A 24,596-nucleotide genomic window follows, 5' to 3' on the forward strand; every position below is an offset into this window, starting at 1 on the left:
TTCTATATAAAAGATATGACATAATACAGAAAAGTTAACAAACACACTGGATTTCTTACCAACCTTATCAGAGAGGGTCCTTTTTTCTCTGCGATCATTTTCATCAACCTCCATGTTTTCAATTCCTGAATCTACATCCACCTGGGACATGCTTTAAGTAGAAAGAAAAACAATCAATGTTAGAAGGACGATTGTTTAATCCCACTTTTACCTGGGGAAATGTTTAAATGAAAAAGAAAATTACTTAGATAAAACAACTAAAAGGGGAACAAGAAGAGTTAAAAGGACCTGTGGCCATTAACAACACTGAGCAGTGAACTTTTTTTTTTTTTTTGGCTGAGGCAATTAGGGGCAAGTGACTTGCCCAGGATCACATAGCTAGGAAGTGTTAAGTGTCTGAGATCACATTTGAATTCAGGTCCTCCTGACTTCAGGGTTGGTGCTCTATCCATTGTGCCACCTGGCTACTCCCAAGCAGTAAACATTTTTAAAGTTCATTTCTTGTTTTCAATATTACATTAAAATTGAAGCAGACTTAAAATTGTTTACATACTTACTTTCATTTTATCTGAGAAAAATGACTGAACATTTGGACTTTCTAAATTTATCTACTTTACCAATAAAATGTAACCTCCTTGAGGCCAGACTCACTTTTCTACTTGTCTTAGCACATAGTAGTTGTTAAACAAATGCATGTTGACTGATGCTCCTAGATCTTCTTCACACAATTATACAGATTGCCTACTCACATTTCTAAGCACATTATAAAACTAAAACATGGTTAAGCATATAGATAGATATATAGATATGTGAATGGACATAATAAATTAGTGATAAGGAGACACTTAGGTGTTTAACAGATAGAGCACTAGACTTAGAATCAAAAAGACCCAAGTTCAAATCTTGCTTTTATAATTAGTTGACTGTTTTTCAATTGTTTTTTTTTTTTTCATCATGTCCAACTCTTTGTGACCCCATTTCTTTGTTTTGTTCTTTGTTTTGGTTTTTTTTGTTTGCTTTTGTTTTTGGCAGAGACCCTTTCTTCTCCAACCCATTTTATAGATGAGGGAAACAGGGAGAAGTGGCTTGGACAGTGTCACATACCTAGGAAGTGTCTGAGACTGTATTTGAACTCCTAACCTAGGCCTGGAGCTCTAACCATTAGATTCTACCCAGTTGCTCCATTTAATTTCACTCAGCCTCAAGTTTCCTCACTTGTAAAATGAAGGTGATAATAACAACATCTACCTAATAGGATCAACTGAAATAATATGTAAATTTCTTAGAAATTCATCAAACTTGTACAAACATATCCCCACTAATTTTCACCCTTCTGCATACCTTAATGAATTCAAGAAATTTAATTAACTTTTCTTCACTTCAAAATCAATTTAACCAGGCATCATATTGTCAATGTTGCCTGATGCCCAATAAGCATTAAGGGTCCATATAAAGCCTCAGACACCATGAAATACTTCATAGGTGTTGAAATCTTACAGTCCCAAATACTTTCAAATTTCCAATCGACTTGGATATTGGACAATTCTCCAACATTCAGTACTAGCTTGAGTCTGATAAGTAAGAATCATCTATCTCCACCTATTGAAATGCTTACCTGGATATGCCAGTTCGAAGGAAAAGAAAAAGACATATATATAGGAAGCCACTAACAGAATTATTCCATTACACAAAAATAAGTCTAACATGCAAAATTTAAAAAAAAAAAATTTTTTTGTTATAAAGCTTGAGATGTTATAATGGTTAAGAGAGAAGATTTTGTTCATTTTCTCATAATAAGTAGGATCTTTCACTATCTTTTCAAACATTTACCAGAAGCATACACATGTATCTAAGAGGAAACAAGGCAATGAGTTTAAGGACAATGACTCTGTATTTCCCATAATACAATAGCTTTGTGTAAAATCTGCCTCTTACTACCTTTTCTCACAGGACACACTGTCAATATCCATGCTCTGGGACCGTGAGAGAGACTGCGACTGTGTTTCAAGGCTATTAGAAGGTGAACTGCTGAGAGAACTGACTCCTTCACTGCTCTGGCTTCGATGCGCGACTCCTAAACAGGACAAAATATACAATGTTAAAATAGCAAGAGAGCTTCACCAATTTCATTCAAACTGTTGTAAAATTCACCAATGAAGAAATTTCTATCAAGAACTTTCTACTTTCATTTTTTTAGGAGTAAAGAATTAAAGCCAAAGATGTCCATTGCCTGGGAGGTGAGAAAATAAATTGTGATCCATTAATGTAATGGAATAAGAAAGGCTGTGCTTTAAGAAATGATGAATGGAACAAAAACAAACCTGGGAAGATTTACATGAACTGATAGCCGGTGAAGTAAAAAAAAAAAACCAAAAAAACAATATATACAATGGCTACAATTATGTAAACACAAAGAAAAATTATAACTATCGAAAGTTAATGTCAAAAAATTAGAAATAAGCTGGGTTCCAAAGAAGAGAAATGAGAAGACCCTGTCCCATCCTTTCCAGGTGTGAGGAGCCACTGGTATTAGAAACTCTTGTCAGATTTTTTTTCCCTAATGTACTTGTGATCATCTTTGTAAATTTTTTTCTCTTTATTTTCTTTCTTTTTTTAATAAATTCTTTCTGGAAGGCAGGATATAGGAGAAAATTTAACATAAAAATAAAATGTAGTACTTAAAAAAGAATTATTATTCTGTCACCTCAATCAAGATTGCAATAACTCAAGAAAATCTATAGGTGTCATTAGCACCACTATCATTCAATATTACACTAGAAATGTTAAATTTAACAATAAAAGAAAAAGAAATTGAAAGAATTAGAATAGACAATGAGGCAACAAAATTATCACTCTGAAAATATGATGATTTAGAGAATTAATTAAAAAGCTACTTGAAATAATTTTCAAATTTAGCAAATTTGTAGGATATAAAACAACAAAGCCTAGAAGCAAGAGAAAGAAAGAAATTACATTTAAAATTACTGTAGACAATATAAAATTTTGGGGATCCTACCTGTCAAGACAAATCCAGGAACTTAATATAAACATAATTATAAACACTTTTTACACAAATAAAGTCAGATATATAACAAACTGGAAAAGTATCAATTATTCATGAATAGGCTGAGTGAACAAAATATAAATTACAATTCTACCTAAATTCATCTATTTGTTCAGTGCCAAAACAATCAAAATGACAAAAAATTATTTCAGAGAGCTAGAAAAAACAAAGTTCACCTAGAAGAATAAAAGGTCAAGAATATCAAAGGAATTAATGAAAAACAAAAACAAAAACAAAACAAAGAAAGGTATGGCCTAGCCATACCATACCTAAATAAATCTGTATTACAAAGTGGCAGTCATCAAAACCATTAGATCAGTGGAACATGTTAGGTACACAAGACTCAACAGTCAACAACTAGAGTAATCTATTATTTGATAATCCAAAGACTCCAGCTTCTGAGATGAGAACTCACTATTTAACAAAAATTGCTGAGAAAACTAAAAAATAATATGGCAGAAACTGGGCAAAAAACCAACACCTCACACCCTATCCCAAGATAAAGTCAAAATGGGTTCATGATTTAGACATAAAGGAGGATACTATGGGCATATTGGGAGAGCAAGGGATAGTTTACCTGTCAGATCTTTGGAGAAAGGAAGAATTTATGACTAAAGATAAACTAGCCAGCATCATAAAATGCAAAATGAATTAATTTGGATTATATTAAATTAAAAAGTTTTGCACAAAATTAGTGTACCCGAGATTAGAAGCAGAAAGCTGAGTAATAAGTTTTATAACCAGTGTTCCTATAAGACCTCATTCCTAAAATACATAAAAAATTGAGTCAAATTTATAAGAATACAATTATTCTCATAATTCAATCCCCAATTGATAATGGTCAAAGCATACGAACAGGCAATTTTCAGGAGAAGAAATTAAAGCTATCTATAATTATATGAAAAAATGCTCTAAATTACTATCGATTAATTAAAACAACTTTAAGGTTCACTTCATACCTATTAGATTGGCTAAGATGACAAAAAAAGATAAGGATAAATGTTGGAGGAATGTGGGAAAACTGGGATGACTAATGCACTGTTGGTAGAATTGTGAACTAATCTAGCCATTCTGGAGAACAATTTGGAATTATGTTCAAAGGACTATAAAACTTTGTATACCCTTTGGTCTAGCAGCATGTGGGCAAAGGACCCATATGTGCAAAAATGTTTACAGCAGGTCTTTTTGTGGTGCCAAAGAATTGAAAAATGAGTTAATATTCATTAGGGAATGACTGTATAAGTCATGGTACATGAATATAAGGGAATATTATTGTTCTATAAAAAATGTAAAGCTGGCTGATTTCAAAAAAGCTTGCAAAGACTTATATGAGCTGATGCTGAGTGAAGTGAGCAGAAATAGGACAATACTGTACACAGTAACAGCAAGATTATGTGATCAATTATGATGGACTTGGCTTTGCTCAGCAATCCAATGATACAAAACAATTCCAACCAACTTGGGATGGAAAATGTCATCCACGTTCAGAGAAAGAACTATAAAAAATGAATGCAAATCAAACATACTATTCTCACTTTCTTTTTGGTTGTTTTTTCTTTTTCATGGTTTTCCCCCTTTATTCTAATTTTTCTTTCACAATGTAACTAAAATATGTTCAAGATAATGGTACGTGTATAATCTATATCATAATGCTTGTTGTCTGGAGAGGCAAAAAGTCTTTTCAGGCTTTTTTTAAATCAGCCAGCTCAACAGTTCTTATAGAACAATAATATTCCCTTACATTCATATACCGTGACTTATATAGCCTTTCCCTAATTGATGAACATCCACTTATTTTTCAATTCTTTGACACCACAAGAAGAGCTGCTTATAAACATTTTTGCACATGTGGGTCCTTTCCCCACTTTTATGATCTCTTTGGAATATAGATGAATGTTGAAAACTCTTTTTAAAAAACCTATTAACTAAAAAAGAAAAAAAAGGGAAGTATGAGAGATAAGAAAATAGAAATGACAAAAGATACTTCTCTAATGTGACTCTTTTTCTACCCTCACTCTGCTAACATGTTAATTTAATACCTTTTACTTAAGATTCTCACAAGAGCCTTCTGACTGGCTCCTCCTATTCAAATGACTTCTGACACTCCTATTCAATAGACCCTTTTCCTATTACACTTGCAATCAAATAGCCTTTTAAGTCATATACAACTTAGCCTCAACCTATGCTCTTGGTCTCCCTGCACTTTATCCACACTGTCCAGCAGTGTGCTCTCTCCAAAGCTACCGATGACCTCTTAGTTGCCAAAACCATTGGTCTTTTCTCAATCTTCATTCTCATCGACTTTGTGGCAGCTTTTGACACTGTTGAGCTCTCTCCTCCCTGTTACTCTCTTCTCTCTGGGTTTTCAGGACACCACTCTCCCCGTTTTCCTCCTGCCCTTTCAGTTTCTTTTGTTATATCCTCATCCATATCAAATCCTCTAACCAGAGGTATCCCTCAAAGTTCTGTCCAGGACCCTTTTCTCAGTTTATACTATTTCACTTGGTGATCTCATCAGCTCCCATGGACTACTATCTCTATGTTGATGATTCTCTGTCCCAAACACTCTACTGACCTCCAATCAAACATCTTCAAATGCCTTTCAGATATCTCAAACTGGATATCCAGTAGACATCTTACACTTAAAATGTCCCAAACAGATCTCATTATTTTTCCTTAACACCATCCCCATCTCCATCCACTACTTTCCCTATTAGTGTAGAGGGCATCTCTCAGGCTTGAAACTCAGTTGTTATTTTAGACTCCTCACTATCTCTTACATCCCTATCTAAGCTATTACCAGAGCCTGTTACTTTAATCTTTGAAATCTCTCTCAAATATTCCTCGTTCTCTCCTCTGATACTGCCCCCATCCTGGTGCAGATCTTCCATCACTTCACATCTGGACACCCATAAGAATTTGCTGATGAGTCTGACTGCCTGTCTAGGCCATCCTCCAGTCAGCTGCCAAGGTGATTTAAAAAGTACGCACACGTGCTAGCACACACACGCGCACACACCTTCCAGTAGCTTCTCTATTTACCTTCAGGATCAAATATAAAATTATCTCTTTAGCATTCAAGTCCCTTCAAAGCCTCTTCTACATTTTTAGTCTTGTTACACTTTATTCCCCCTACATGTTTTCTTCAATCCAGGAGCTACACTGGGTCCCTGACGGTTCCAAGAATAAGACATTTCATCTCTGCTGTCCTCAGTGTCCAGGATCCACTAACTCTTCTACCGATTTCTCTGGTTCCAATGAGTCCCAACCTAAATTCTCTCTTCTATAGGAGGTCTTCCTTAACCCCTCTGAATTCTAATGTAATTCCTCTGTCAATTATTTCCTATTTGTATATAGCTTTCTTTGTAGATATTTGCCTATATGTTGTCTCTCTATTAGATTGGAAGCTCCATGAATGCAGCAATTGCATTTTGCCTCTTTTTGTATTACAAGTGCTTAGCAGAGTATCTAGCATATAGTAGTAATAATCAACATTTACTGAATGATTCATAATATCTGGCCTTCTCTCTGTTGTATACACACAATACTCCATGTCCCTGCTTTTTGCACTGGCCGTATCTCCTTCCGGAATGCCCTCACCCTTCATCTCAGGTTCAATGAGTCCCTGTCTTCCCTTAAAATGTAACTCAATTACCATCTCCTGCATGAAGCCGTTTCTGATCTTTTCAACTGCTGGTTAATTAATTTTAATTAAATCACTTTAGAAACTATACAACTATATTTTATATATATATTTATACTTTTTTATATTTTCTTCTTCATTAGCCCTCTGTAAACAGAGATTGTTTTATTCTTTATACGTATATTCCTTGTACCAAGCACACTGTCTGGCACATAGTAGGCACTTCATAAATATTTTTGACAGACTTGTGAATATGGTGTCTGTCTTGTAGTATCCTACCTCTCTCAAGACAGAGGTGTGCTTTGTTATCTATTTCTAGGACAATTACTTTCTTTCAGGGTTATTTCATCTGCAATGTTGAAGTCACTGTTATCCATAGTTGCTGTGGTTTTCCTTACTTCTTTCTGCATCATGTTCCTCAAAATTTCTCTATTTCCCCATTTCTTCATGTTGCTGGATTTCTGCTCTCTGGTGACAAGGTACAAAAATGAAGATTGCAGTCCATCTGCGAAGTCCTGGCAGCCACCCTTCCCCTCAATGAGCTCTAGGGGCTCCCTACTACCTCCAGAGCCAAGCGTTTGGCATTTACTTCCTTCCATTGCACTTGGCAAGGTAGCCACCACAGTCTACTCACAATTCTTTGAACAGGACACTCACTCTCCCAGCTCCATTCCTGAATGCTGGCCCCTCAACTTTGCCTCTTAGCTTCCTGGTCTCCATCAAGGCTCAGTTCAAAGGCTTCCTTCCAAAAAAGTTTCTCCTGATCCCTCCCCTCCCTTTTCTATCCCCCCCACCTAACAAGACTTCTCTTTTATATTACTTTCCATCTTCTCTGTATATATTTCATATCACTTAGTATAATGTATGCTCCTTGAGGGCAGACTGTTTTTTGCCTTTTTTTATATCCCCCACAGTTTGTACAAATCTTGGGACATACGTTTAAAAGTTTGTTAATTGACTGACTAAAATTCTTGCTCATGTACTCCCCCTGAATCTACCCAGTGTCCTTGGGACCTTCTTTGCTTTATCTTAACATCAAAAGGATATTAGTGAAGCTAACCTGATGTGTACTGGCTATACCTTTACAGAGGTGGAGGACTGCAAGTGAGAAACCCTGCACATAAAGTCAGATTTGGTTGATGGGTTGGCTAGTTCTGTTGAACTGTACTTTTTTCTTCTTGCTCTCTGTCCTTTTTGTTCTTTGATGTAAGGGATGGTTCTTTGGAAGGGGAAGTAGGAGGTATATATTAAATTGAGATAACGTAAAAATGAAAGATATAAATAAAAATCTAAATTAAAAAATTGTTTTAAAATAAAGGGACATCCTAACCTCATCTGAGAACAGTGTTAAACTATATGTGCTTAATAAAATGTCAAAATAGCAATGTAGCATAATAAAATTTCTTTGAGTAATTTCATTAAAGAAAAAAACATTTCTAGATGGGAAATATATTACTTTGTTTTTGGCAAGGCAATTGGGGTTAACTGACTTGTCCAGAATCACACAGTAAATATTAAGTGTCTCCAAGGTTAGATTTGAACTCAGGTCTTCCTAAATCCAACACTGGTGCTGTAATCACTATGCCATCTAGCTGTCCTGGAAATGTGATAAATAATATTCTTTCAAGTTTTGCTCTTGGTATTTCAAGATTTCCTAAATAAGATTGGCTGGTAAAAGAAAATAAGAAAATCAGAGCAAAATACCTATCTTTAAGTTCTAATGATATGCAACCTTGTTCTATGTCTATGGAAAAATCATTTTTAAAAGGGATCAATAAATTTGTATAGTAATATAGACAAAACACTTATATAATTATGACATTTTAAATCTAAGATGTATATCTTAATTTTAAAAGTTCATCTTTAATACCTCATTATATAAAATGATCAGTGTGGATAACATCTCTACCACCTATGTGGATCAAAGCCTCTCCATCATTTTGGAGACTACGTATGGGTGAAAAATTCATTTCCCTTCCTTCAGAACATCTGATTAAGAGTTTCTCTAATTCTAGCTTCAATGACTTCTGGGAAACTGCCATGTCATCTATTTTCTGGCCCTCGATGGCGCTGATCAGACCTTACCATTTATAGGAGTAGGCTCTGAGCATCCATGGGCAGCTTCATACCCTGAAGAACTATCACAGCAAGACAAGGATAATTTCAAATTTGTTAGAATAAAACATCCACAAACCACCTAAACAAGAGCTTCATTAAGCTAGTAAGCTGAATACTAAGATTTATATATATATATATATATATATATATTTTACAATGACTTAAAAACTTAAAAGGTTCAAAAAGATAACATCATGAAATGCCAAATATCAGAATATTTTATTTGGCCCATATCACATTCCCATTCTTATGCTACTTCAAAAGAATTAATATATTCTATGCCTTAGCACACACAACTGCTAACTTCTTAATTATAGTAACCAGATTTCTTCCCTCAAAAGAGAAACAGTAGGTTCCTAAACATTATAAGAAAAAACACAACTGAGAAGGTACATAAAAGTATTTTCCCCCTAACTTATGTACTAAATTATTAATTCATATACAACCAGCCAAGGATTATAGACCAGATATATAAGACCAGCAAGTGGTCTTAAGAAATCCCAGATATTTCAAAAGGATAAACTGGCCTTTCCTGTCTGGCTTGCAATCTTTCTCTGGTCTAGTTCATTAACACAATTTATTACACATCCTGTCAAAAGAAAGGCGCATAACTCGATTCACTGGTTTTAAAATCAATTTTGTTCCACCTCAATTTCAACTTTCTTGTCAGTTTTATTCCTGTTAAACCAGTTCTCTCCTTAAAGCGAGGCTATTTGGACATTTCCTCAGCCCTGAACAATATCAATCCTGGAAAATTAAGCAGACATAACCTTCTTCCTACTGGTATGACCATTGGGCATGTTTCTCTGGGCCTTATTTACAAAATAATGAGATCACAGATTTAGAATGGGAAAGGACTTTACAAGTCACCTTGTCCAACACTTTCATTTTGCAGTCTAGGTAAATTAGGGCCTAAGATGTTAAATGACCTCCCTAAATAGACACACAAGCAAAGTGGCAGGCTGAGCATCCAAACACAAGAAATCTGAATCTAATTTCTTACTTTTTTTTTGCTGTTCATTTTCCAATATGTCCGACTCTATGACCCTATGTGCTGGCCATTTCCTTCTCCAGCTTATTTTACAGGATAAACAAGATAAAGTGACTTGCCCAGGGTCACATAGTTAGGAAGTGTCTGAGTCTGGATTTGAACTCTGAAAATTGAGTCTCCCTGGCCCAGCGTTCTATGCCCTATGCCGCCCCCTAGCTGCCCCCCCTTTCCTGACCAGATCTTCCTGACTCCAAACTAGAATACTCTATAAGCACTATGGCGCCCCCTAGTTGCCATCTTTCCTGATGGCTTCCTCACTCCTGACCCTGTACTCTATGCATTATGGCGCCCCCTAGCTGCCCCCTCTTTCCTGACCAGATCTTCCTGACTCCAAGCTAGAGTATTCAATGTACTATGGCGCCCCCTAGTTGCCCCCTCTTTTCTAACTCCAAGCTAGACTACCCTATGCACGATAGCGCCCCCTAGCTGCCTTCTCTTTCCTGACCCCAAGCTAAAGTACTCTTTGTACTATGGTGCCCCCTAGCTGACCCCAATTTTTTTCTGATTAGATCATCCTGACTGCAGACCTCATACTCTATGTACTATGGCGCCCCCTAGCTGCCCCCTCCTTCCTGACCAAATCTGCCTGACTCCAGGCCCAGCATCCTTAGATGACCTCTTAAGATTTCATCAGTAGTGAAAAGGGATAGTGAATCAATCCATCTACTATCACCACCACTTCGCACAATAACCATGGGAAGGACAAAGGTGAGGGGGTGCTGGCTATTGTTATTACCCCATTTTTAAGATGGAAAAACTGAGGCAAACAGAAGTGTAAGTGATGTACCCTGAGTTACATACACATCTACAAAGTGTCTGAGGAGAATATTGTTAAATAGCACTGTGGATAGAGGGTTTAGAGTTCAGATAATACCACCATCTTCCTTCCAGGGTCGATGAAATGATCAATGGAGAGAAGAGCTGCAAAGAGCTGAGTATACAGGAGTCACTGGGGTCATAATGATCTCTTCCTTACTCCAGGCCTGATGTCCACCCTATCTCCAATAACCTCCCAGGGATTGATGAAAGGTTCCTAAATACTTGAGTCCGACAGGGCTAATTAAAAGGAATCCTTAGCTGGAGCAAGAAGCAGAAAGCTTTCAACTTTCCCTCTCAACACTAATGCTGCCTTTTATTATCTCCAATTTACGCTGTCTATAGCTTGTTTGTACATAGTTCTTGCTCTTGGGGAGAGCAGGGACTGTTTTCTCTTAAGTCCCCATACCTTAGCCCAGGGGTTCTCAAACGATGGCCCAGTGAACTAGCCCCCTATTTAAAAAGTTTGAGGATCACTGCCTTAGCCTAATGCCTGACATACAGTAGGTACTTAATAAACACTGGCTGACGACATAATTTGGTTACAAGGAAGAGAGTTTCCTGTCTATGTAACAGCCTTGTCTCTACAGGAAGGTCCTAAAGAAGAGATGTACAACAATAACAAGAATGTGCAACTATGAAAGGCTTGGTTCTTCTCAGTGATTCAGTGTCTGAAGCAATCCCAACAGACTTTGGACAGAAAATGCCATCTGCATCCAGAAAAAGAACTAAGGAGACTGAATATAAATCAATACATGCTAGGTTCACTTCTTTTTGCTGTTTCTGTATCTCTCCCATGGTTTTTCCCCTTTGCTTTTCTCTCCCAACACGGTTCATAAAGCAATATGTGTTAAAAAAAAAAAAAAAAAAAAAGTATACATCCAAGACCCTAAAAAAAGTTTTTGTCATTGGGGAATAAAGCGTAGTGATGCTTGTGCTAAAAATTTCTACTTATGCATATACTTTTATACCAGCAACAAAAGCTCTCCTCTGTCTCAAAAGAACAAGTATTGATTAAGAAAGCTAGTCTGCCCTTAAGAACTTCACCTAAGAAAGGTTTCAGTTGTGGCAAGGTCAGTCTTAAGATACAGCAAGCAAGCAGATGTTGATGCCTCTTCGTTTATGTATTTTTCTGATCCTGACAAGGCCAAGGAGACAAGAGCTTTCCATTCTGAGACCCCGGCAGACAACACTCATCAGGCGCTGGGTGGGCTGATTCAGAGAGGCTACTTCTCAGGCCAATGGCTGAGGCCACACAGGCCTGGAAATCCTGCTCTCTCCAAGCTTCTGAGCTATAGCTCTGATGGGAGATGGTGGTATGCTCCCACTCAAGGTGCCCAGGCTCCCACCAGGACTGACACCCTATGGGAGGCAGCTGGATCACAACTGGGGGGATGACTGCTCCATTTTTCACCAAATGAAGGCTGGGAGAGCTATGGCAGAAGCTGGGACGGTGTTCTGGGAGATGGGGCCACTCTAGACTTGTCTAACGGTTGGTAGCAGTTGGTCAAAAAAAGAATACAACTTATGTTCTTTTTATTTATATGTTCTTTTTTATGCATTTAATCAAATGAAAATTATGGTACAACAGATATTCTTCAGCTTTTTACTATCACAGACCCGCACTTTGGCAATCTGGGTGGAACCTACAGTCCCTTTTTCAGAATGTATTTCAAAATGTATTTAAATAATTGAGAAAAACACTACATTTCAGTTAGAAATTAGTAAAAATAATTTTCCCTCTAAATTGGCACTTTCTGTTGTCTATATAAACCAGTTTTCTATCTCCTTCAACCACTTAAGAACCATAAAAGACACATGAAACTACAATATTACATAGTTAAAAAAAAAAACACAAACATACAGCAGGAACAAAGCCGCCCTGTTTTTTAACCTCTCTGGAACTTTGTGTTTCCTTCTCCAGATATTTTAATGCTTCCTGGATCTTTTCTTTTCCTCACAGCTATCACTACCTAGACTCCCCTCCCTCATAATGACAGCCCTCTATTCTGTATCCAATATTATTCCCCAATCCTATAGACTCTGAAAGGTTTGCCTCAGATTCAAGGCAGAGGTCTTCAGTTGCAGGTCTTTGGTCACTAACATGCTTTTCCTCAAATTCCCTGACCCCAAAAAACTTAAAATCTAGTTAGAAAGGGAAAAAAAATAATGTATATCAAAAAGCTTAAGACTAATTATGTAATTAAATTGTATAGTAAAGTCTAGCACTAGAGAATTTGAAAAAGGAGATCAGAAGAGTTGAAAAATCAAGGAATACTATATTCTAGAGTTGGGCACTGAAAGATGGTTAGGTTTTTGGATAGTTGTAGGTTGAGTGCAGGAGAAAAAATGTGAATAAAGAATAAAGGGGAAATCAAATGAAAAAATGAGAAAAACAGTGTATGTTGGTAGAAAAATTAGATTAAATGAGTCCAAATTATCAAGGGTCTTGCATATCAAGCAGGAAAATTAGGATTTAATAAGAAAGGTTGCAGAGGAGAAAGATATTATGCATATAATCTGATAATAGCCAAACATCTCATATCCCTTAGCAGAATAAAAATACACTCTACACAGAGTCTACATACAGATAAATGTGTATTCTCATATGTGCCTAATAGGAACTCAAATATGTTATAGTAATTGAAAACATCAATGGAATGTTATGGGAAGCATTTACGTTCAGTGACAGTTATACACAATGGACTAGAAAGAGGACAATATGGAGTGAGGATGAAGAAGCAACTTATTGACTATAATCTATAACTCAGATGACAGTGTAACTCAAAGAATTATTCTCCCATTCAAACTGTTAACAAAAGATCCTCCCCACATACATTAAGTGAGGTGAAATCAACCCCATTAGTGCAACCCTCCTGCTCATTAGATTGACTTGGCAAGCCTCCCCTCTCCCCCCCAAAACCAGCTTGTTAGAGAGGGGATAGGGGAGCAGATACATTAATCATTAAGAGCTGTAAAGTGGTCTTACCATTCTGAAAAGCAATGTGGAACAATGAGCCCCAAATTAACAAATTGTTTCTATGCTTTGATCCAGTGGTACCACCAGTAGGCTTATATATCCCCAGAGAGATTATAGAAAGAGGAAAAACATCTCTACACCTAAAGATATTTATGACCACTTTTTATAAGAGTGAAGGAATAGAAGCTATGGAAGTATATACCAACTAGTAAATGAATACCTGAAAAAATTACAGTATATGAATGTAATGATATTATTGTACTATGAGAAATGCCAAAAGGAATAATTTCAGACAAACCCAGAAAGATCTATATGAACCAAATTAGGAGAACAAGGAAAAATAAAATAATCAGAAAGACAGAATTCAAGCAAAACAGGAGCAGTCAGGGTCAAATAAGACTTTGGAGGTAATAATAATTATCACAGAAAATTTACACCACAGAAAATGTTTCAAAAGGCAAAAGAAACCAAGAAAAACTTATGCTACAAAATTATTATCCTCTATAAGAGGAAAATGAATCTTTAACAAAAAGGACTATAAAACAGACAAAACAAAACCAAAACAAAAGAAAAAAAAATCAGCCCAAGAAAAACTAAAGACAGTTAAGGAAAAAAATATGCTTCAATCTACATTCAGATTCCATCTATTCTTTCTCTGGGAATGGATGGCATTTTTCATAAGTCCTTCAGAACTGTCTTGGAACACGGTATTACTGAGAACAGATAGTCATTCATAGTTTACTACTTAAATAGTTGCCAATACTTAATATTCTCCTGGCTCTGTTTATTTCACTTTTGTATCAGTACAAGTAAGGCTTTTCAGGTTTTTTTTTTTTTAAAGAGCATTCTGCTCATCATCTCTTATAGCATAATAGTATTCTATCATAATAATATACAACAATTTATTAAGCTATTTCCCAACTATAAGCATTTTTAAACATATAGGTCCTTGTCCTTTTTGTTGTATTTTAATCTCTTTGGGATACAGGCCTAGTAGTGATATTGCTGAATCAAAAAGTATGCATGGTTTTAGAGTTCTTTGGGCATAGTTTCAAATTGCTCTAGAGAAAGAATGCTTGAATCAAGATGAGAGGTGTTTTAATTTGCACCTCTCTAATCAAGTTCTGAAAACTTCCTGTTCTTACTATTACACATTTATCAATTAAGAAATGGCTCTTATTTCTAAAATTTTACTTTATTCTTTATATATTCCCTTCCCCTCTTATTTTCCTGTAAGATAAAATAGGTCCTTATCTGAATATAACAACTGAATGTATTATTCCTGCTTTGAGGCAATTCCAATGAGAGTAAAGTACATCTGTTCTCTCCTATCTCCTCCATGTTCTCCTTTATTATTCTTCATTGGAGCCTCTATAACAGTAGTCCTCAAACTTTTAAAATAGGGGAGGGGGGCAGTTCACTGTCCCTCAGACTGTTGGAGGGCCAGACTATAGTAAAAACAAAAGCTCACAATGTCTCAGCCCCTCAGCTCATTTGCCATATGGGGGGAGTGGGGGGTTGGCGTGGCTCTTTTGTCCTCCAAATATCATATTCCAAGTCCTCTGATCCATTAATGTGGAAGCTGCTAATTCTTGTGTTATCCTGACTGTGGCTCCACCTGATTGTTTCTGCCTACTTGCAATATTTTTTGGACTGGGAGCTCTAGAAATTGTCTATAATATCCTAGGAGTTTTCATTTTGGAAACTTAGGAGGTGATCAGTGGATTTTCTCAATTTCTAGTTTACTCTCTGTTGTTAGGATATCAGAGGAATTTTCCTCGATAATGTCTTGAGAGATAATATTTAGGTTCTTTTATTGATCATTCTTAAATGATCTCACCTATTTTCTAGGTCAGCTATTTTTTCAATGAGATATTTCCCACTATCTTCTATTTTTTCATCCTTTTGATTTTGTTTTGTTGTTTTTTGATGTCTCATAAAGGTATTAATTTCCACTGGATGAATTTTAACTTTTAGGGAATTATATTCTTTATTGAGTTTTTGTACCTTCTTTTCCATGAAGCCAATTCTACTTTTTAAGGAGTTCTTTTGTTCGATGAATCTGCATATATCTTTCCATATGACCAGTTTTTATACCTCTTTTTACTTTTGGTTCTTCTTTTGTAAAATTTCTTCCATTTAGCCAATTCTTCTTTTCAAGGCATTCTTCTTTCAAAGCATTTTTTTTTCATTGTATTTTTGTGTCTCCTTTACCATTTGGCCTATTCCGTTTTTGAAGATGTAATTTCCTTCAATATTTTTGTGCTTCTTTTACAAAGCTGTTGACTTTCATGATTTTCTAGCATCACTTTCCTTTCTACCCCCAATTTTCCCTTTTACTTGATATTAAAAATTCTTTCTGAGCTTTTGCCCAGGGTCATACAGCTAGGAAGTGTTAAAAGTGTCTGAGGCCAGATTTGATCTCAGGTCCTCCTAACTTCAGGACTGGTACTCTACCCACTGCTCCACCTAGCTGCCCCCGACCTTTGGGTTTTTTGTTCAGCTGTTTTCAGAAATAATTCTGGAAACCTATAAGTTGGTTCTTCCAAGGTGAAATGATCTTGGAAGAGTTATGTTTACTATTCTCCTGGACTCTGTTCTGCTAGTCCTAGCTCTTCTGTGACAACAAATTCTGGTGTGCTAGTACTTGGGACAGACTCAGAACTGTGACCAGATCAATACAACAAAATCCTACCCCTGGTACCAATAAAGGGACCGATTTGATTTCCTTCTGACCAGTTATCTAACCCCCACTTACCATCTGGGTTGAGCGGTTTGGAACCATTATATCACCACTGATCCAGTTGTCCCAATGCTACTGTTGGATTTGCTTGGATGTGGCCTGCTCTGGATTGTGCACCCCTCTTATCCCAGAGCAACACACCTTTTCCAGCTGACCTTTTGACGTATCTTGAGACTGAAAATTTTTTATTCCATCCTTTTGTGGATTTTGTCCCTCCAGCATTTGTTTTGAAGTATTATTTCAAGGTGTTTAGGGGGGTTTGGCAAAAAAAAGTCTTTACCTTTTTTCTCCACCATATTGGTTCCCCCCTCCCTCCTTGATTTTCCAAGAAATTCTTGATTAAAAAACTCTGAAATGGATGCACAAGACTCATGAAGAGAATCATTGAAGTGCTTTTTTAAATGCAAAAAAGAACAGAGGAAAGACCAAAAGAAAATACAGGTAGGGTCATCTTGGAAAATGTATATGGTTCACTAATCATATTTAAAAGAGAAGTAAAAGCTATATATAATAATCAAATTTTGTGTACAGCCCTCTACTTCTGTCCTACTCTGTGGAAATTTTTTATTTTATGTTTATATTCAGAATTAAAATGCAGTTTAAAAATTATTAAATATGAGTAACTACCTGAAAAAAAAACCCCAACTCAATGATAGAATGGCTTTTTTTAAAAAGCCAATAACTTCCTGCATATGAGAATATAAAAAGTAAAGACACTGAAGGTAATAGAAAGGTAAAAATTCAAAAAGAAAATGGGAAGCTGTAACAAAATTTAGGAGACATCAAGGGAAAGCAAAAGAGCAAGGGCTGCAATCCCCCTATCAAAGTAATGCTAGTGGCCAGGCTAGACATGCTCATTTCTCTCCCAGCTCCTCTCTATTCTTTGGACTTTATATGACAGTCCCAATCCAGGTATTCCCCTCTGATTAGCCAGTGCCTGCCCAAAACCTCTATTTGAGGAAGTGTCCAGGTCAGCCATGTGCAGCTGGTTCCACTTCTGACTCAGAAATTTTACACTTCCAACCTTGGAACTATTCCCTAATTAGTTAGTTCTTACACCAAATCTCCAATTCAGGAAGCATTCAGTCTGGTCATTCACTTCTCTTCTGGACTAACTGTTCATACTTTTTATACCTTGCCATTGAGGGTATTTTCTCCACCCAGCTTTTTCAGTTCTGTGAAGTAGGGCAAGTCACCAAATTTGTCTGCCTCAATTTTCTCATCTGTAAAATGGGTGTAATACAGTACCTACCTCCAAGGGTTACTGTGAAGATAAAATAAGTATTTGTAAAGTGCTTGGAAAACCTTAGAGTGCTACCTAATGCTAGCTGTTATTAGTGAATTTTATATTTTCTGTGTGACGTTTTTATGTCTTACTACTTGCTTAATTTTTGCAAGAATAGCATGCAGAAATGAGCTTTATATACATACGGAAGTTATAAAAAACTAGATGTTAATTAATTCTGCCTATCATTTTTTTCCCCCTTTAAAAATGTTATAAGGGATGGTTACTTAGGAGGGAGGTAGGAAGAGAAATGTATCATATAATATAAGTAAATAGTAGCAATAAGTGACTATTAAAATAAATATGGGACACAAATTATAAAAATTGAGGAAAAAACAGACTATTAAACCTCCTTTATTAGTCAAATTTTGTCTAAACTAGGAAGGAAAAATGCAAGAATGGCCACAGGCCAATGTTATTAGTAACTACTATTTCAAAAATATTAAATAAAACCCTAGAAGACTACATAGTATATATTAAAAAATTATCTATGTGGACTTATGCCGGAGATAACAGGAAAAACAAAACAAAAGCATATGATTGCACCAACAGATGCAGGAAAATAACATTTGTTTATACTAAAAATGTTAGAAAACATTAGAATCTCTTTTTTAATATGTAAAAAGTAAGAATTATATTAAATATAATGGAGAAACATTATAAACTTTCCCACTTAGTAGAGAAAGCAAGATCGCCTCTTTTCCTCCCTAGTATGTGACACAGTGCTAAAATACTAGTAAGAATAGGAAAAAAGAATAAAAGCAAGAATACACAAAGAGACAAAACCATCCCTATTTGCTGACAGTATGGTGGTTTATTGGGAAAACTGCAGAGAATTAGTAGAAAAATTGAGACAATCAATAGCTTCAAGCAAAGGTGAAGGTTCGAAAATAAGCCACAAAAGTCAACAGCACTTTGAAATAACAGTAACAAAACTCATTAGAAAGTAATTGAAAGGGACGTCCTGTACAAAATAACATAGTACATAAAATATATGAACCAACTTACTACAACACAACCAAGACATAAAAAAATAACTTAAACACTTTTTTAAAGAAATAAAGAATAAAGAAAAAACAATGGCAGTTGTGGACACCAGAGAACGAAATGAGGAGCAATTATAAGCAGAGAGAAAAATTGTATAAACACAAAAGATGTCTGAAAAAGAAGCTAAAACAAGGATTATGTAAATGTTGCAAATGTGGGTGACTGGAAAGATAGTGGTATCCTAATTGGAGGCTAGCAATATAGATCTGGAAGTCAAGTAGAGATAATTAAATCCATGGAAACTCATCAGTTAAAAGACTATCCTTTATTCCAGTCTCATCTTGCCATTTCTTGATTTTCTCTAGTGCAAGACCCCAAAGATCTGTATTTGGCCTTGTGCTGCTTAACATTTGTATCAGGGAATAAATGTCATCAAATTTGTAATTGAAACAAACTAAGAATCATCATTAAAGTAGCTTTTACAGGCACTGAAATGAATCTAGGAAAATAGAATTCAACAAATATGTCAGCAAATAAATATTGCTGCACCTCCTATGTGCCAGGCACTGTGCCAAACATTGGGTGTATAAAAGAAGCAAAAGATAAGTCAGTCCCTGACCTCAAGGAGCTCACAATCAAATGAGGAAGCTATATACAGGATAAAATAAGAAATAATTAACAGAGAAGGTACCAGAATTAAGAGGGGAAAAACTTTTCTGTAGATGAGATTTTAGGGGCAGCTAGGTTGCTCAATGGTTAGAGAACTGGCCCTGAAGTCAGGAGTTCAAATCTGGCCACAGATACTTAGCATTTCTTAGCTGTGTGACCCAGGGCAAGTCACTTAACTTCAACTGCCTTGAAGGAAACCAGAGTTAAGGAGGGGGAGCATTGCAGAATGGGGTACAGGCAGAGAAAAAGCTAGAGAAGGACATTTGGCAGGCCAGTGTAGGGAGCAGGTTTAAGAAGAGTGGAAAGGTGGCAAGGAGCTAGGTTATAAAAAGCTCTGAAGACCAAGGATACATTGTTCCTAGGCAAACTTCAATGGAATTTACTGAGGTGAAGGGTTATATAATCAAGTCTAGACTGCAACCACTTTAACAACTGAATGTAGGAAGATCCTGGAAGTAGACAAATCATTTGAGCTCACCTAATCTGTTTGTGGTAATAACCTTTATGTCTAGATTATTTACCCAATTTGACCTTATTTTGGTCCATCTATGCCAGACTGCCTTCCAGTTTTCCCAGTAATTTTTATCAGTGGGTGAGTTCTTGCCCCAAAAGCTTGGATCTTTGGGTGTTATCAAATCTTAGAAGACTGTAGTCAATTAGGTCTTTATTTCTATATATTGTATGCCTAATCTATTCTGCTGATCCACATTTTATTTCTAATGCAGTATGTACTAAAATGTTTTCATGATTACCTTTTTACAATACATTTTGAAATGAAACACTACTAGATTGACTTCCTTCACATTTTTTCCCACTAATTTACTTAGATATCCTTGATCATTTGTTCTTCCAAATGAATTTTGTTGGGTTTTTTCCCTAGCTCCATAAAATAATTCTAGGGTAATTTGATAGGCATGAACTGAATAAATCAATTAATGTGTGTTATACTGGCTTAATCTACCTATGAACAATTTATATTCCAATTGCATAGATCTAGTATGAAAATTATTTTATCATCATGTTCATATAGTTCCTAGGTATGTCTTAGCAGGAGGAATCCCAGGTATTTTATACAGTCTGAAATTAGTTTAAATAGAGTTTTTCTAACTCCTCCTACTGGGTTTTGTTGGTATTATTAGAAATGCTGATTATGGAAGTTTATGTTATATATTATAATTTTATTAAATTTCTTCATTGTTTCAATTAGTATTTTTAAAAATGATTCTAGGTTTTCTAAACATAGCATCCTATCACCTGCTAAAGGTGAGTTTTGTTTCCTTTTGACTTATTCTTTCATTTAATTTGTTTTTCTCATTATTATAGCTACAGCTGAATAACAGTGGTGATAATGGGCATTTTTACTTCACTCCTCATCTTACTAGAAGGCTTCTAGTTTATTCCCATTGCTAATAATGCTTGCTCTTGATTTGAGACAGACACCACAAAATATCAATTGAGTTATTCTTATGCTTTCTGAGTTTTTAATAGTAGAAGATGTACTGTAAAAAGTCATTCCTGAATCTATTAATATAATCATAAATTTTTATGTTTTTTGTTATTGCTAGTCAATTATGTTTATATTTTTCCTAATATTGGACTGGTCTTGAATTGCTGATATAAATCCAAAAAAATCTTTTTTGTTTTAAAGAAAGTTTTAAATCTTTCTGATAAAAATACTAAAAAGTCTATTCATCTCCTTAACTTCTTTCTTATTTAAGGTTAGATCTAGTACTTAGAGACTGTGTCCAACTTTCTCTAATTTTTAAAAATGTCTTTTACTTTTTTTTTCTTTTATATTTTACATCTTCCTGTAACTCATTTAACTTTAAAAATCTGGATGTATATGTTTTGTATTGATATTGCATCATTGTCTATGATACCTCTTAATAAAATGGAGTTTCCGCAATTATCTATTAGTTCTTTTACTTGTCAGAGATCAATGATTGCTACCCATGACTTTTATTTTAATTGAAACTGAAGACTCTGCTCCAGCTTCTTATTTTAACTTTACAGTGTGGCTTTCTGTTTCAATTGCATATATTTGTAAATAAACACTGCTGTTTTTTGTTTTTTTTTTAAATCAAGTTGTAAATTCTTTGTAATTTTTTTAATATTCTTTTTGTTTCTTTCTGCACTTTCTCCTTATCATCTCATTTCACATTTCATCATCATCATTCACAATTGACTTGGGATTTTTTCTTGCTCTTTTTTAAAAAAACCTTTAATTCTTCTAGGAATTCTTGTTGCACTTATGAACAATTAAATTTTTCTTTGAGGCTTTTGTTTATAAATGTTTTCATATCCTTGTCTGGTTCTTCTGAGTTTGTCTTGAGTTTTCCTGTCATCAGTAGTAGTTTTGTGGTCAGGTTCCTTTTTTTGGCTGTTGGTTCATTTTTCTCTATATATTTCTTGATTTTTTAACTTCATATAGCAGAGTTACTCTGCTTTCCTCATGGTAGAAGGGAGATGGAACAGGTGAGGGATGATTTTTACATTTCTATTTTCACAGCTAGTTCTGGGGGCCCTGTGAGTTTTTGATGCTTCCAAGATGGCATGAGGACAACTAGGTAGTACAGTGGATAGAGCATTGGTTTGGAATCAGGAAGACTTATCTTCCTGAGTTCAAATCCAGCTTCAGACACTTACCAGCTCTGTGACCCTGAGCAAATCCTTAATCCTGTTTGCCTCAGTTCTTTATCTGTAAAATGCACTGAAGAAGGACATGGCAAACAACTCCAATCTCCTTGTTAAGAAAATCCTAAATAGGGTTTTGAAGAATTGGCCATGAATGAAATGAATCAACAATAAAAGTGGTGTAATCTGGGGAGAGATATGATCATTATTTTCTCTGGCTCTTAACCAGCTAGGCCCCATACTCTTTCTCAACCACAATTCCTCTTCTCCCTGGAACTGCAATCCAGAACTAGAACCCTAGCTCTTTTGCACCACAATTACAAAGTAACTGCTCAGTGTTTTTTTTAATTCAAAATCTGAATTTATTCATCTTTGCATCTTTCTAAATGAACTGGAATAAATTATGAACTTGCATCAAATGGATGCTTATATATTAACTGAATATATACCTCTAAGTTAGACCTGTACAGTTCATATACAGAGGTGAAGGCGGGTAGGGATTATTTAATTATCACTGTGAAAGTTTCAACAAACTTTCTTCTGGAAATGCTTTTTAATTTTTTTTTTAATCATAAACCTAGATAAAAAAGAAAAATCCCAAGATTTCCTAGAAAAAAGTACATTAATTAATCTATTCAAAATTACCACAATTACAGAAGCATCATAGGATGTTTTCTCATCACCAAACTATTTTCATAGTCTAAAACTGCAGGATCACCCCTTTCCATTTTTGCATAAATGATACCATATTCTTAAGTCACTCCTCACCCTAGTTTTTAAACTGGCTCTGCAACTAAAGAAAATGTGAACTCTAAAGGATCATTATTCTTATTTTATAGATGAAGAATAGAGCAGCTCAGACATTAAGTGACTTGTCAAAGAAACATCACTGGGCCTAGACTTTCTAAGGAGTAGAAGAGAAATTCATCCTAACAATACCAATAATCTCATTTGAAAAACCTGACATCCTTGTCTGTATAAGAAATCAAGGATCACTGGCCATGTTTGCAGGATGTCAAACACAATCAAACAATAATCTATCAATCACTACAATGGAATCATATTTACAACAGGCTTGGATCCTTCAAGCTACCTAGGTATAGTGTTATGGCTGTACTCAGCAACCACTGAGGCTGCTTAATAAATGTCTGTGAAGAAATGTATTAAAACACTTAAACTGAAAAATGAGGGGTTGGCCCCTAAAACTCAAAAGACGAAAACAAAATCTGTTGAGAGAAATTGGAAAATATATTGATCTGCAACTGCAAATGGAAAAAGTTAATTCAAGTTTTAAAACAGTATCTATCTTGATACTGTTTCTCAAGGAACAGAAATTAATTTTGAAAAATATTGCTTGCTTTCTCAATGAGGAAAAAGGGAGAGAATTTGGAGCTGAAAATTAAAATAAAAACAAAGTTTTAAATTGTTTTTACAAGGAATTGGAAAAAATAAAATATTGAGTTACAAAAAGAAACACATTTGGTACATTAAAATGAACTTAGAAAAGACACACTGTTAAATATATTCATCAGGCTGAGGTTTTTAAAACATCAGTAATATTCCACTGTATATGGAAATATACCATAGCAAATATAATTTAAAAGTATACAGCACTTTGAGGTGTTTGTCTAGAATCTGTCAGAGAAACGATTCTTTTTGCAGGTTTCATGAAATACCATGGTCAAAATTAGAAACTCCTTTCCAGGATTAAGCGGAGGCTCACCTGATGCACCTATTGGGGAGGTAGCTGGGGTCATGTTGTGGACATTTAGACCAAGATTATGGGAAGGGCCTGGGGCTGGTGCTGCTACAGGAGGACCGGGTGGGTTTTCTCTCTGTGGAGAGGTGAGTGGGGTAGAGGGCTGAGAAGTCTGTCCACCGGCCAGCCGAGCAAGGCGCCTCCGTCGGATCTAGAAAACAAAGACACAATGTTTAAAGGTAATACATGTCAATCCTCTTTATACAGTATCTGAAATGGAACCAGCCAAGGCACAGTGGCATCTTAATCAGTTCACACAACACTCATCACCACCTTTATTTTATAAAGGACAAAGAAATTAAGCAACTTGTCATACATCCCAGGGCCCAAAGTTTTCAAGGAATAAGAAATGAATGCATCCTGACAGTTCCAATTTTTCTGAGGATGAAACACATGAAAAACCCCCTCTGATATCCTTTTCTGAATCAAGGGGCCATATCTACAGAAGTCTCGAGCACAATCTATACCAATCAATAAATACTGAGAACTGACTATGGGTCAGGTACTGAGCTACGCACAGGTAACCAGCTTCCCCTACCCTAGTTCCAAGAGATTCTCTGTGGATTAGTTTGGATAATCTCCATGTCCCCACATAAAATAAACTGAGGAGGGGCAGCTAGGTGATGTAGTGGATAGAGCACCAGCCCTGAATTCAGGAGGACCCGAGTTCAAATCTGACACTTAACACTTCCTAGCTGTGTGACCCTGGACAAGTCACTTAACCTCAATTGACTCAGGAAAAAAAATAAATAAATAAAAAATAAGCTGAGGAAAATTAATACATTCTAACCAGCTAGGACTAAAGAAGCAAATCAAATACAAAGAAAATCTTTGAAACTTCTGTGTT

The 24,596-nt window shown here is 35.6% G+C and overlaps 1 protein-coding gene across 1 annotated transcript in view; it reads right to left on the reverse strand.

The window, feature by feature from the left end:
* UBE4B (ubiquitination factor E4B) overlaps positions 1-24,596 on the reverse strand; it is a 124,576-nt gene that overhangs the window by 70,186 nt on the left and 29,794 nt on the right. Inside the window, 3 exon segments of the mRNA XM_074306320.1 lie at positions 64-151; positions 1,939-2,074; positions 23,714-23,900. Coding sequence (XP_074162421.1) covers positions 64-151; positions 1,939-2,074; positions 23,714-23,900 — 411 coding nt within the window.

Source organism: Sminthopsis crassicaudata, chromosome 3 (assembly GCF_048593235.1).
Source record: "Sminthopsis crassicaudata isolate SCR6 chromosome 3, ASM4859323v1, whole genome shotgun sequence".
In the NCBI taxonomy this organism is placed as follows: domain Eukaryota; kingdom Metazoa; phylum Chordata; class Mammalia; order Dasyuromorphia; family Dasyuridae; genus Sminthopsis; species Sminthopsis crassicaudata.